General features: G+C 43.4%; 1 protein-coding gene across 1 annotated transcript in view; it reads left to right on the top strand.

Annotated features, from left to right (window-relative positions):
- LNPK (lunapark, ER junction formation factor) overlaps positions 1–12,953 on the top strand; it is an 88,588-nt gene that overhangs the window by 38,393 nt on the left and 37,242 nt on the right. The window contains exons 5-6 of the mRNA XM_069733188.1: positions 1–30; positions 1,299–1,339. The exon at positions 1–30 is cut by the window's left edge and continues 29 nt beyond it. Coding sequence (XP_069589289.1) covers positions 1–30; positions 1,299–1,339 — 71 coding nt within the window. The remainder of the gene's footprint in view (positions 31–1,298; positions 1,340–12,953) is intronic.

The following is a 12,953-nucleotide window of genomic DNA, read 5'->3' as shown; positions in this document are numbered from 1 at the left end:
TATGGTTCTCCAAGCGTACAGAAAGAAATAGTAAGTTCCTTTCTCATTTCTTGTATATGTTGGATGACTAAAATTGACCCTATACTACATCCGAATAAGTGTTTGTTCTCAGATCTGTTGACTTTTCACTAGAACAGATTGAACTTGCTTTTGACACCTGTGTAGCTTGAGATTTCGATTGCTCCATTATGCCACTGGCTATAGAGTTCAGGTGGCCGTGAAGAAATGTCAGCTTTAAGCAACTATGCTGTGAGTCTGTGACATTTAAGCAAGGTTCAGTTAGATATGAAAGGGAATTCGTCAGCATGTTTTGTTTTGCTTTATTATAGAATCTGAGAGAATCATGATATAGGGGCCGAGACACTGATTCCAGCGATGTATCACTTACTGGGCCGCTTGCTGCCCTTTTGATAGAATCTCTAGTTTCTCTGCTGTAGATGTACCAGTGCTTAGAATACGGAGTTGTGTATAACCCTGCCCACTCCTGATAGGTAGCTCCCTGTGTACATTGTCATCAAGCTGCCAATCAGTGGTGGAGGCGGGGTAAACACTGTCCTGACTACCTTACATTCGACATCTAGTCCTGCAGTGATAATCTCCTGTTGATAAAACACTGCACACAGTCTAGTAAGTGACATTGCTGGTATCTGGCTACCTGCCCCTACTTCTTGCTGCTCTCGGATTACATGGCAAAACCTGCTGACATATTTGCTGTAAATGATCACATTATGTACAATATTAGACCACCATCACCAGCCTGAATGATTTTGTTAGTGCCAGCTACAAAATCAAGATGTTAGACCAGGCCGCCTTTTTAATTGTTTCAGGTTTTGGCGTGGTTTGTCACTGTGACACCTTTCAGGAGTGCCTTTTTATTTGCATCATTGTCAGGACTGTTGTGCTTGCAAATCCCATAACTTTACCAGAGTCTGAGATGCAATAACCACATATCGGTCACTGCTCTCAATCATTCCTTGGTCAGTCAGATCACATTTTTTAGTCATTTTGAGGTCCCGTCTAAATAATATTTGATATAAATAGAGGTCTAGAGAGGGGGATAAGTTGGCTTTTTCTCCTCCTAAAATCTTCTGCGTCCATAGTTGTGCATAGCGGAGCACAGAAATCTGATGACTTCCATGAGTCCAGTCTCCAGGTTGGCTGCCTTGCAATTTACAACAAGAATTGTTAAACCAATTAATTTGAGGGAAAATTTAAATTTTCAAATAACTTGAGTTTACAGCATAAATATCACAGCACGACAGCAGATGAACTAAACTTTTTTTATACTTTCTTTTTAGATGATGCACTCGAAGACTTAAAAGCACAGAAGAAAAAAATAGTGAGTAGTAGACTTTAAATTGCAAAAAACTTTGTATTTTACTGATACTGTAAAATCCAGAAGTGTTGTCACCTGATAGCTTGTTACCTATCAAATATTACGGTATGTAGTATCATATGGTCATACGGGCGTAATTATTTGAAGTAGTTTCCATACTTTTGTAGCATCATTTTTTTTTTTTTACAAAACAATTTGTAGAAAATGTACAAAAAACATAAAGATGGCATTTTCAGGGAAAAAGCAGGTAGAAAACTTCCAATATAAATTCCACAGGGTCTAACAGATTTCCTAGATTAATTGTTTAAATTATTATTATTATTTTTTTACTGATTTTCCTTATTTGTTGATCAGAAATTGCGTGTCATTTTTCTTATTTTTTTTAATTTAAAAATATAACCCCTTACAGATGCTGCTTGCATTTTTCACTTTTTCCTCACTTTTTTTCAAAGATCCATAACTTTTTTTTTTTTTAATTTAATTACCTTTCTTTAAAACAAAATGTTATCATGATCTCCTGTATAGCCTATGGCAGGACGTCACAGGAGAACCAACATGGCAGAGATGGGGTTTGTCGGCCATGATAAACCTTTAGCAAACTGTGATTGTGTCTTGTGGTGGGTGTGAATTTTGAGCATCGGCACTAGATTACTGCTCCTCAATACTGCCATCACTGACATTGACTTTTGATAAGGTACTAGTAGTGCTGTGCCCCAACCTGCATCTGCCGTCTGCGCAGCGAGCTCCGTTCCTAAGCCTGCTCCATAGTGGTACTCATTTGTCATGTAACGCAAAGGGGATGAAGCTTAAGGTACCGTCACACATAGCGACGCTGCAGCGATACCGACAACGATCCGGATCGCTGCAGCGTCGCTGTTTGGTCGCTGGAGAGCTGTCACACAGACAGCTCTCCAGCGACCAACGATCCCGAGGTCCCCGGTAACCAGGGTAAACATCGGGTAACTAAGCGCAGGGCCGCGCTTAGTAACCCGATGTTTACCCTGGTTACCATCCTAAAAAGTAAAAAAACAAACGCTACATACTTACCTTCCGCTGTCTGTCCTCGGCGCTCTGCTTCTCTGGTCTGGCTGTGAGCGCCGGGCAGCCAGAAAGCAGAGCGGTGACGTCACCACTCTGCTTTCCGGCTGACCGACGCTCACAGCCAGACATCGCTGAATCGGTGTCACACACGCCGATTCAGCGATGTCTACGGGGAGTCCAGCGACGAAATAAAGTTCTGGACTTTCTTCCCCGACCAGCGACAACACAGCAGGGGCCTGATCGCTGCTGCCTGTCACACTGGACGATATCGCTAGTGAGGACGCTGCAACGTCACGGATCGCTAGCGATATCGTCTAGTGTGACAGTACCTTTACACCCAGTCTCCCACTTAGCTAATGCATGTAAATGTGTAAATTCAAGTTTCGAATCTGGAATTCATTATGGCTCTGTGCAGTTTATTGGGTTTGTTGTATTGCAGACTTTGTGCATAACTTGTATCCTCTGTACAACCCCTAATAGGTGATTAAAGTTCCTGATTTGGGGTCTGACCACTGAGACCCCATTCTGCTGATCAGTGGGGGTATTTTTATTTTATATGGGGCACTTTTATCCCTAGGACAAAATGGAGCATCTGGGTGGACGCTCGACAACCGCTCCATTCATTCTCTATAGGCTGCTGGAAAAAACAGCGCAGTGCTTAGGTAACCACAGAGGGAATGGATGGAGCTGTCATAAAGTTTGGGTCCCAGTGGTTGGATTGATTCTTGAAGGGAACCGGTCAGCTGGATTGTGCTGAGTAACCTACAGACAGTATCAGGTTGGCACCGTGGTACTGATTAAAATGATACCTTGTTTGATGGAATCCGTCTTGTGGTTGTTTTAATCTTTATTTGTAGTTTTCAGTTGGTGAGATTCTTGTGTCCCGGGGCAGGCTGTGTGGGTCTCTTATGTGGTGCTCTGCTTACATATGTATAGGCTTATGACAGCTCACTGATTCCTCATTGACCTGCCCCCTGTTTTATATACTGTATATCTTAAAAACAAAAAACCCCGAAGGTGTGAACTGAGATGGAAATTGGTGTGCATGCCGCATATAAGGGCACGCTTACACTAGCCACCAAACAGAAAAAAACAAACAAAAACATAATGATTAAATACCATGCAGTAAGTAAATATCCTAGGCCATGAAAATAATATATGGTACTTAGTTAACATGTCTTTTGATAGCAGAAAAAAAAAAAGTAAAGGCCATCCCACCTTGTCACTGCACCATAATTGGGACAGTCCTAGCTCTAAAATGAAGAACCTTACTGTTTGTCAAGTGACATGCATGTAGATAAGGGCTGAGAAGGACTGAGCCCGATTAGTGGAGACCACATCAATAATTCCCAGCTCATAAGAAAGGCAGGTCACACCTTTATATGCACATGATGCAAACATATATATCTTATTGTTTTGAGAAAAAAATTATGGTACATTAATCATGTAGGCTTCGCCTGCACTGTAGCATGATCAGATCTATAAGATCCATATTTTTATTTTATTTAGCCATGTATTTATCGGTGATCCAATAAATGGTACTTTGCAGGCGTTGCCGGCACTATCTTGGTGGAGACAATTTTTATATTTTTTCCTCTAGCAAAATGGTTCCAAATTATGCTACTGCACTGGCGCCATTTTGAGGAAGACATTATTATTATTATTATTATTATTATTTATTATTTTTTATTAGGGAAGTTTGACAAAATAAAATGGTTATTATAGATCCAATCATGCAGGAGCCAGCGCTGTAGCATGATGAATGTAATTTTTTTTCCCAAAACCATAAGATATACAGTGTGTAAACTAGGAGGCAAGTCACTGAAGGACGAGCGACCTGTCATAAGCCATACAAATGCATATGTGAGTAGAGCACCACATGAAGACCCCCACAGGCTGCCACAGAGCACAAGAATCTCAATCTTTATTTGTAGTTTTCAGTTAAACAACCACAAGACAGATATCATCAACCATGGTATGATTTTAATCTGTATAACGGTGCCAACCTGACACTGTCTGTAGGTTACTCAGCACAATCCTGCGGACAGTTTCCCTAAAAAAAGAAATTGACCATAATGGTGGGATTTGTGTTCATAGAGGTTTAGTTGGGTTACTTTCATCACCACTGTGCTGGTGTTGTTGCCTTTTGTTCCTGTATTTATTCTTTGCTTGTCCACAGGATCAGTCAGATCCCCAGTAATGTTATACTGTAGATAGGTCATAATATATTCACTGGGAAAATCACTTTATACATGGTCATTGTGATATCAAATGTGCCCATATTGTAATTTTATGGGGGCTGCCCTGCACAGTCTGAAGATGATGGGATGATGTTGAAGTGCCTCTTCATAGACCATAAAATGTGCACGAGCGGCAGGAATCGCTCATGGGCAGCATCTACAACTCTCTGCTCCCATATAACATTTGTAGGGGTCTTTCTGTGACTTTACTTCTATTTCTCCATGTTTTCTTTTCGTTGCTATATCTATGTGAGGGAACGACAAAGACAATGTGGAGGAATTTCCGGCAGCAGCTGTGGCCGTTCTTCGGTCTGGAATTGACTTTCTTGTCCAAAGCATATCCAGGACCTCATTCTGCTATATGTGCCAGTGGAGAACACCTTGATCTGAAGCTTAAATGTAAAATCTCACAGAATTAATGACTTGGTTTTACTGTGCAGTTTATGACTAGCATTACAATTCTGAGTTTGGCACACTGTAGTGTGGTATAAGATAAAATGTGCAGGAAATCCATGTACATTTACCCTGAATTATCATTGCTTTGAAATGTTATCGGCCACATGGCTTTTACAGATGAAAACCATTTTTTTTCTTTTAAATGACCAATTACACGTTCAAATACACACATGTGACTACGTGACAAAACATTCATGAATCACTTGCCTATATTTTTTTTTTTTTATATTTTTTTTTTACCTAGGCTGTAAACCTAGCATAATGTGGACAACGTATCGTAAATGCCAGTGTATATCCAACATCGCCATCTTTATCCCCATAATGACTAAGCCAAATTTTTCAAATCTGATGTCATTTTTTGTGGCAATAACTGAAGGGTTTCAACACATCCCAGTGATTTTTTTTTTTTTTTCTTTTCCGTGTCATGTTGTACTTTATGGTAAGGGTAAATTTAGGTCAATAACTTTTACATTTATTTAAAAAATATCAGACATTTGGCAAATTAAAAAAAAATTAGCAACTTTCAAACTTTGAATATGTATACCTATAATCCAGATAGTTGTATCACGTAAACAAATAAACAGATAACATTTACTTTGTTTGCTTTACTTCAGAGCCATTTGTAAAATTGTTAAAGTTTAAAAATGTAGCCATAATTTTTCATTTTCATTTTTTTTTAAAGGAAATCTACAAACATTATTATTATTATTATTATTATTATTATTATTATTATTATTACTATTTTAACCCCTTCATGACCCAGCCTATTTTGACCTTAAAGACCTTGCCGTTTTTTGCAATTCTGACCAGTGTCCCTTCATGAGGTAATAACTCAGGAACGCTTCAATGGATCCTAGCGGTTCTGAGATTGTTTTTTCGTGACATATTGGGCTTCATGTTAGTGGTAAATATAGGTCAATAGATTCTGTGTTTATTTGTGATAAAAACGGAAATTTGGCGAAAATTTTGAAAATTTCGCAATTTTCACATTTTGAATTTTTATTCTGTTAAACCAGAGAGTTATGTGACACGAAATAGTTAATAAATAACATTTCCCACACGTCTACTTTACATCAGCACAATTTTGGAAACAAAATTTTTTTTTGCTAGGAAGTTATAAGGGTTAAAATTTGACCAGCGATTTCTCATTTTTACAACGAAATTTACAAAACCATTTTTTTTAGGGACCACCTCACATTTGAAGTCAGTTTGAGGGGTCTATATGGCTGAAAATACCCAAAAGTGACACCATTCTAAAAACTGCACCCCTCAAGGTGCACAAAACCACATTCAAGAAGTTTATTAACCCTTCAGGTGCTTCACAGCAGCAGAAGCAACATGGAAGGAAAAAATGAACATTTAACTTTTTAGTCACAAAAATGATTTTTCAGCAACAATTTTTTTATTTTCCCAATGGTAAAAGGAGAAACTGAACCACGTAAGTTGTTGTCCAATTTGTCCTGAGTACGCTGATACCTCATATGTGGGGGTAAACCACTGTTTGGGCGCACGGCAGGGCTTGGAAGGGAAGGAGCGCCATTTGACTTTTTGAATGAAAAATTGGCTGCACTCTTTAGCGGACACCATGTCACATTTGGAGAGCCCCCGTGTGCCTAAAAATTGGAGCTCCCCCACAAGTGACCCCATTTTGGAAACTAGACGCCCCAAGGAACTTATCTAGATGCATAGTGAGCCCTTTAAACCCCCAGATTCTTCACAAATTGATCCGTAAAAATGAAAAAGTACTTTTTTTTTCACAAAAAATTTATTTTCGCCTCAATTTTTTCATTTTCACATGGGCAACAGGATAAAATGGATCTTAAAATTTGTTGAGCAATTTCTCCCGAGTACGCCGATACCTCATATGTGGGGGTAAACCACTGTTTGGGCACACGGCAGGGCTCGGAAGGGAAGGCGCGCCTTTTAACTTTTTGAATGGAAAATTAGCTCCAATTGTTAGCGGACACCAGGTCGCATTTGGAGAGCCCCTGTGTGCCTATGCAATGGAGCTCCCCCACAAGTGACCCCATTTTGGAAACTAGACCCCCCAAGGAACTTACCTAGATGCATACTGAGCACTTTAAACCCCCAGGTGCTTCACAGAAGTTTATAATGCAGAGCCATGAAAATAAAAAATAATTTTTCTTTTCTCAAAAATGATTTTTTAGCCTGGAATTTCCTATTTTGCCAATGGTAATAGGAGAAATTGGACCACAAATGTTGTTGTCCAGTTTGTCCTGAGTATGCAGATACCCCATATGTGGGGGTAAACCACTGTTTGGGCGCACGGCAGGGCTCAGAAGGGAAGGCACGCCATTTGGCTTTTTAAATGGAAAATTATCTCCAATCATTAGCGGACACCATGTCGCGTTTGGAGAGCCCCTGTGTGCCTAAACATTGGAGATCCCCCACAAATTACCCCATTTCGGAAACTAGACCCCCAAAGGAACTAATCTAGATGTGTAGTGAGCACTTTGAACCCTCAAGTGCTTCACAGAAGTTTATAACGCAGAGCCATGAAAATAAAATAAAAAAATTATTTTCTCAAAAATGAATTTTAGCCCGCAATTTTTTATTTTCCCAAGGGTAACAGGAGAAACTGGACAACAACTTTTGGGGTCAAATTTCTCCTGAGTACGCTGATACCCCATATGTGGGGGTAAACCACTGTTTAGGCACATGCTGGGGCTCGGAAGTGAAGTAGTGACGTTTTGAAATGCAGACTTTGATGGAATGCTCTGTGGGCGTCACGTTGCGTTTGCAGAGCCCGTGGTGTGCCTAAACAGTAGAAACCCCCCACAAGCGACCCCATTTTGGAAACTAGACCCCCAAAGGAACTTATCTAGATGTGTGGTGAGCACTTTCAACCCCCAAGTGCTTTACAGAAGTTTATAACGCAGAGCCGTGAAAATAATAAATACGTTTTCTTTCCTCAAAAATAATTTTTTAGCCCAGAATTTTTTATTTTCCCAAGGGTTACAGGAGAAATTGGACCACAAAAGTTGTTGTCCAGTTTCTCCTGAGTACGCTGATACCCCATGTGTGGGGGTAAACCACTGTTTGGGCACACGTGGGGGCTCAGAAGGGAAGTAGTGACTTTTGAAATGCAGACTTTGATGGAATGGTCTGCGGGCGTCACGTTGCGTTTGCAGAGCCCCTGGTGTGCCTTAACAGTAGAAACCCCCCACAAGTGACCCCATTTTGGAAACTAGACCCCCCAAGGAACTTATCTAGATATGTGGTGAGCACTTTGAACCCCCAAGTGCTTCACAGACGTTTACAACGCAGAGCCGTGAAAATAAAAAATCATTTTTCTTTACTCAAAAATGATGTTTTAGCAAGCAATTTTTTATTTTCTCAAGGGTAACAGGAGAAATTGGACCCCAGTAATTGTTGCGCAGTTTGTCCTGAGTACGCTGGTACCCCATATGTGGGGGTAAACCACTGTTTGGGCACACGTCGGGGTTCGGAAGTGAGGGAGCACCATTTGAATTTTTGAATACAAGATTGGCTGGAATCAATGGTGGCGCCATGTTGCGTTTGGAGACCCCCTGAAGTGCCTAAACAGTGGAAACCCCTCAATTCTACCTCCAACACTAACCCCAACACACCCCTAACCCTAATCCCAACTGTAGCCATAACCCTAATCACAACCCTAACCCCAACACACCCCTAACCACAACCCTAACCCCAACACACCCCTAACCCTAACCACAACCCTAATTCCAACCCAACCCTAAGGCTATGTGCCAACGTTGCGGATTCGTATGAGATTTTTCAGCACCATTTTTGAAAAATCCGCGGGTAAAAGGCACTACGTTTTACCTGCGGATTTCCAGTGTTTTTTGTGCGGATTTCACCTGCGGATTCCTATTGAGGAACAGGTGTAAAACGCCGCGGAATCCGCACAAAGAATTGGCATGCTGCGGAAAATACAACGCAGCGTTCCCGCGCGGTATTTTCCGCACCATGGGCACAGCGGATTTGGTTTTCCATATGTTTACATGGTACTGTAAACCTGATGGAACACTGCTGCGGATCCTCAGCCAAATCCGCACCGTGTGCACATAGCCTAATTCTAAAGGTATGTGCACACGCTGCAGAAAATGCTGCGGATCCGCAGCAGTTTCCCATGAGTTTACAGTTCAATGTGAACCTATGGGAACCAAAAATCGCTGTACACATGCTGCGGAAAAACTGCACGGAAACGCAGCGGTTTACATTCCGCAGCATGTCACTTCTTTCTGCGGATTCCGCAGCGGTTTTACAACTGCTCCAATAGAAAATCGCAGTTGTAAAACCGCAGTGAAATGCGCAGAAAAACCGCGGTAAATCCACGATAAATCGGCAGCGGTTTAGCACTGTGGATTTTTCAAATCCGCTGCGGAAAAATCCGCATAGGACCAGAATATGTGTGCACATACCGAAACCCTACCCCTACCCCTACCCCTACCCCTAACCCTACCCCTAACCCTACCCCTAACCCTACCCCTAACCCTACCCCTACCCCTTACCCCAACCTTAGTGAAAAAAAAAAATTTCTTTATTTTTTTATTGGCCCTATCTATGGGGGTGACAAAGGGGGGGGTCATTTACTATTTTTTTTATTTTGATCACTGAGATAGGTTATATCTCAGTGATCAAAATTCACTCTGGAACGAATCTGCCGGCCGGCAGATTCGGCGGGCGCACTGCACATGCGCCCGCCATTTTGGAAGATGGCGGCGCCCATGAAAGAAGACGGACGGACCTCGGGCGGCCAGGTAAGTATAAGGGGGGGGGGGGAGATCAGGGCACGGGGGTGGATCGGAGCATGGGGGGGGGGGGGGGGGTGGATCGGAACTCGGGAGGGAGGATTGGAGCACGGGGGAGGATTGGAGCACGGGGTGAGGGATCGCTGTGCGGGGGGGGGGGTGGATCGGAGCACAGGGGGGTCGCTGAGTGCGGGGGGGTTTGTTTGGAGTGCGGGGGGTGTGATTGGTGCACGGGGGAAGCGGACAGGAGGACGGGGGAGCGGAGCACAGGACGGAGGGGAGCGGACCACAGATCAGGGGGCTGGGGGGGGGCGATCGGAGGGGTGGGGTGGGTGCACATAAGTGTTTCCAGCCATGGCCGATGATATTGCAGCATCGGCCATGGCTGGATTGTAATATTTCACCAGTTTTTTAGGTGAAATATTACAAATCGCTCTGATTGGCAGTTTCACTTTCAACAGCCAATCAGAGCGATCGTAGCCACGAGGGGGTGAAGCCACCCCCCCTGGGCTAAACTACCACTCCCCCTGTCCCTGCAGATCGGGTGAAATGGGAGTTAACCCTTTCACCCGGCCTGCAGGGACGCGATCTTTCCATGACGCATATGCTGCGTCATAGGTCGGAATGGCACCGACTTTCATGACGCAGCGTATGCGTCAAAGGTCGGGAAGGGGTTAAGGAACCTATTCAGTTTCAGTGACTTATAAAGTCACCAATCCTAGAAAATTTTAAAGGGAACCTGTCACCCCCAAAATGGGAGATGAGCTAAGCCCATCGGCATCAGGGGCTTATCTACATTCTGTAATGCTGTAGATAAGCCACCGATGTATCCTGAAAGATGAGAAAATGAGGTTATATTATACTCACCCAGGGGCGATCCCACTGTGATCTGGTCCGATGGGCGTCACGGTCCGGGGCCTCCCATCTTCTTACGATCATGTCCTCTTCTTGTCTTCACGCCACAGCTCCGGAGCAGGCATACTTTGTCTGCCCTCTTGAGAGAAGAGCAAAGTACTGCAGTGCGCAGGTGCCGAGAAAGGTCAGAGAGGCCCGGCGCCTGCGCACTGCAGTACTTTGCTCTGCGCTCAACAGGGCAGACAAAGTACACCTGCACCGGAGCCGCAGCATGAAGACAAGAGGAGGACGTCATCGTAAGAAGATGGGAGGCCACGGACCGCGACGCCCATCGGATCGGACTGCCCACCCAGGTGAGTATAATCTAACCTCTTTTTCTCATCTTTCAGGATACATCGGGGGCTTATCTACAGCATTACAGAATGCTGTAGATAAGCCCCTGATGCCGGTGGGCTTAGCTCATCTTCCATTTTGGGGGTGACAGGTTCCCTTTTAAGACCTCCTCTATTTTGATAAACCATTTTTTCATATGTGATTATTGAATTAACTAGTGTAATCCATGATTGTAACGTAGGTTGTGAGCATATTGCCAGTAGCTTCCTGGCTAGAAATAATGTTTCCCCACAAGAAGATCTTAATAGTGATCCCAGATATCTTCATCTAGTACCCCAAACAGGCAAATTAGTGGATCACGCAGAACTGGAATATATATTAGAGAGGGTAAGAATAGTCTCCTCACTCCAAAAGGATGAAACAATTTGGACCATCCAAAATAATATGTACAAAGTCTGCATTCGGGGTATGACACCGCAGACATTCCGAAGTGGGAGACAGCCCCATTCGGAATAACTTGAGGGGTAACATATGACTGATGGATAATATAGAAGTTGAATCATTTTGTTATTGGCGAAATGAGAGTAGGAGACTCCAGAATCCCCTCCCTTTTCTCCTCTTGAATATTAGGAATCGTTAGTCTCAATCTATGCCTTACAATCAGAGGATTTAGATCCAAGCCTGCTGATTGCATATGTGTATAGAAATTGGATATAAGACCTTGTGGACGCTGAGATTTAAGAATACCTAATAAGGGAAATGTTGATAAAGATCTGTTTGTTTTCAGATTGGGCTAATAGGATTCAAGTGGCGCCCTGAGCTGGAAAAGGCTGAAGAACCTGGATCTTGGAGTCTAGAATTTTAAAGGTACTGTCACACTAGACGATATCGCTAGCGATCCGTGACGTTGCAGCGTCCTCACTAGCGATATCGTCCAGTGTGACAGGCAGCAGCGATCAGGCCCCTGCTGTGTTGTCGCTGGTCGGGGAAGAAAGTCCAGAACTTTATTTCGTCGCTGGACTCCCCGTAGACATCGCTGAATCGGCGTGTGTGACACCGATTCAGCAATGTCTTTGCTGGTAACCAGGGTAAACATCGGGTAACTAAGCGCAGGGCCGCGCTTAGTAACCCGATGTTTACCCTGGTTACCATCCTAAAAAGTAAAAAAACAAACGCTACATACTTACCTTCCGCTGTCTGTCCTCGGCGCTCTGCTTCTCTGGTCTGGCTGTGAGCGTCGGTCAGCCGGAAAGCAGAGTGGTGACGTCACCGCTCTGCTTTCTGGCTGCCCGGCGCTCACAGCCAGACCAGAGAAGCAGAGCGCCGAGGACAGACAGCGGAAGGTAAGTATGTAGCGTTTGTTTTTTTACTTTTTAGGATGGTAACCAGGGTAAACATCGGGTTACTAAGCGCGGCCCTGCGCTTAGTTACCCGATGTTTACCCTGGTTACCGGGGACCTCGGGATCGTTGGTCGCTGGAGAGCTGTCTGTGTGACAGCTCTCCAGCGACCAAACAGCGACGCTGCAGCGATCCGGATCGTTGTCGGTATCGCTGCAGCGTCGCTATGTGTGACGGTACCTTAAGTTGCATCTGCTCAAAAGACATTAGTATATTTCCTTCGTAAATATCTTTCAATGAGCAAACATTGCAAGCGATCCAGGAAAGGGCAGATGGATGTTCCATTCCATCAGTGCCAAGAAATATGGATTCCTCCATGTTGGCATTTCAGCTATAACATGAGTAAAACCCACTTTATTGTTGGCCTGTCTTCACACTGAACATGCTAGTTTAACCCCTTAATGACCGCCAATACGTCTTTTAATTGACCTGAGATATAAGAGAATATCATCCCCATACAGGTGACAATCCAGCATCTGTCAGTTTTACACTATAGCTAACAACTTGCTGTATCAGCCACGATCAATATTTGCACCATC

Source organism: Ranitomeya imitator, chromosome 7 (assembly GCF_032444005.1).
Source record: "Ranitomeya imitator isolate aRanImi1 chromosome 7, aRanImi1.pri, whole genome shotgun sequence".
NCBI classification, from domain to species: domain Eukaryota; kingdom Metazoa; phylum Chordata; class Amphibia; order Anura; family Dendrobatidae; genus Ranitomeya; species Ranitomeya imitator.
Note: the sequence above shows the minus strand (reverse complement) of the source record. Positions and strands in the feature narration are given on the sequence as shown.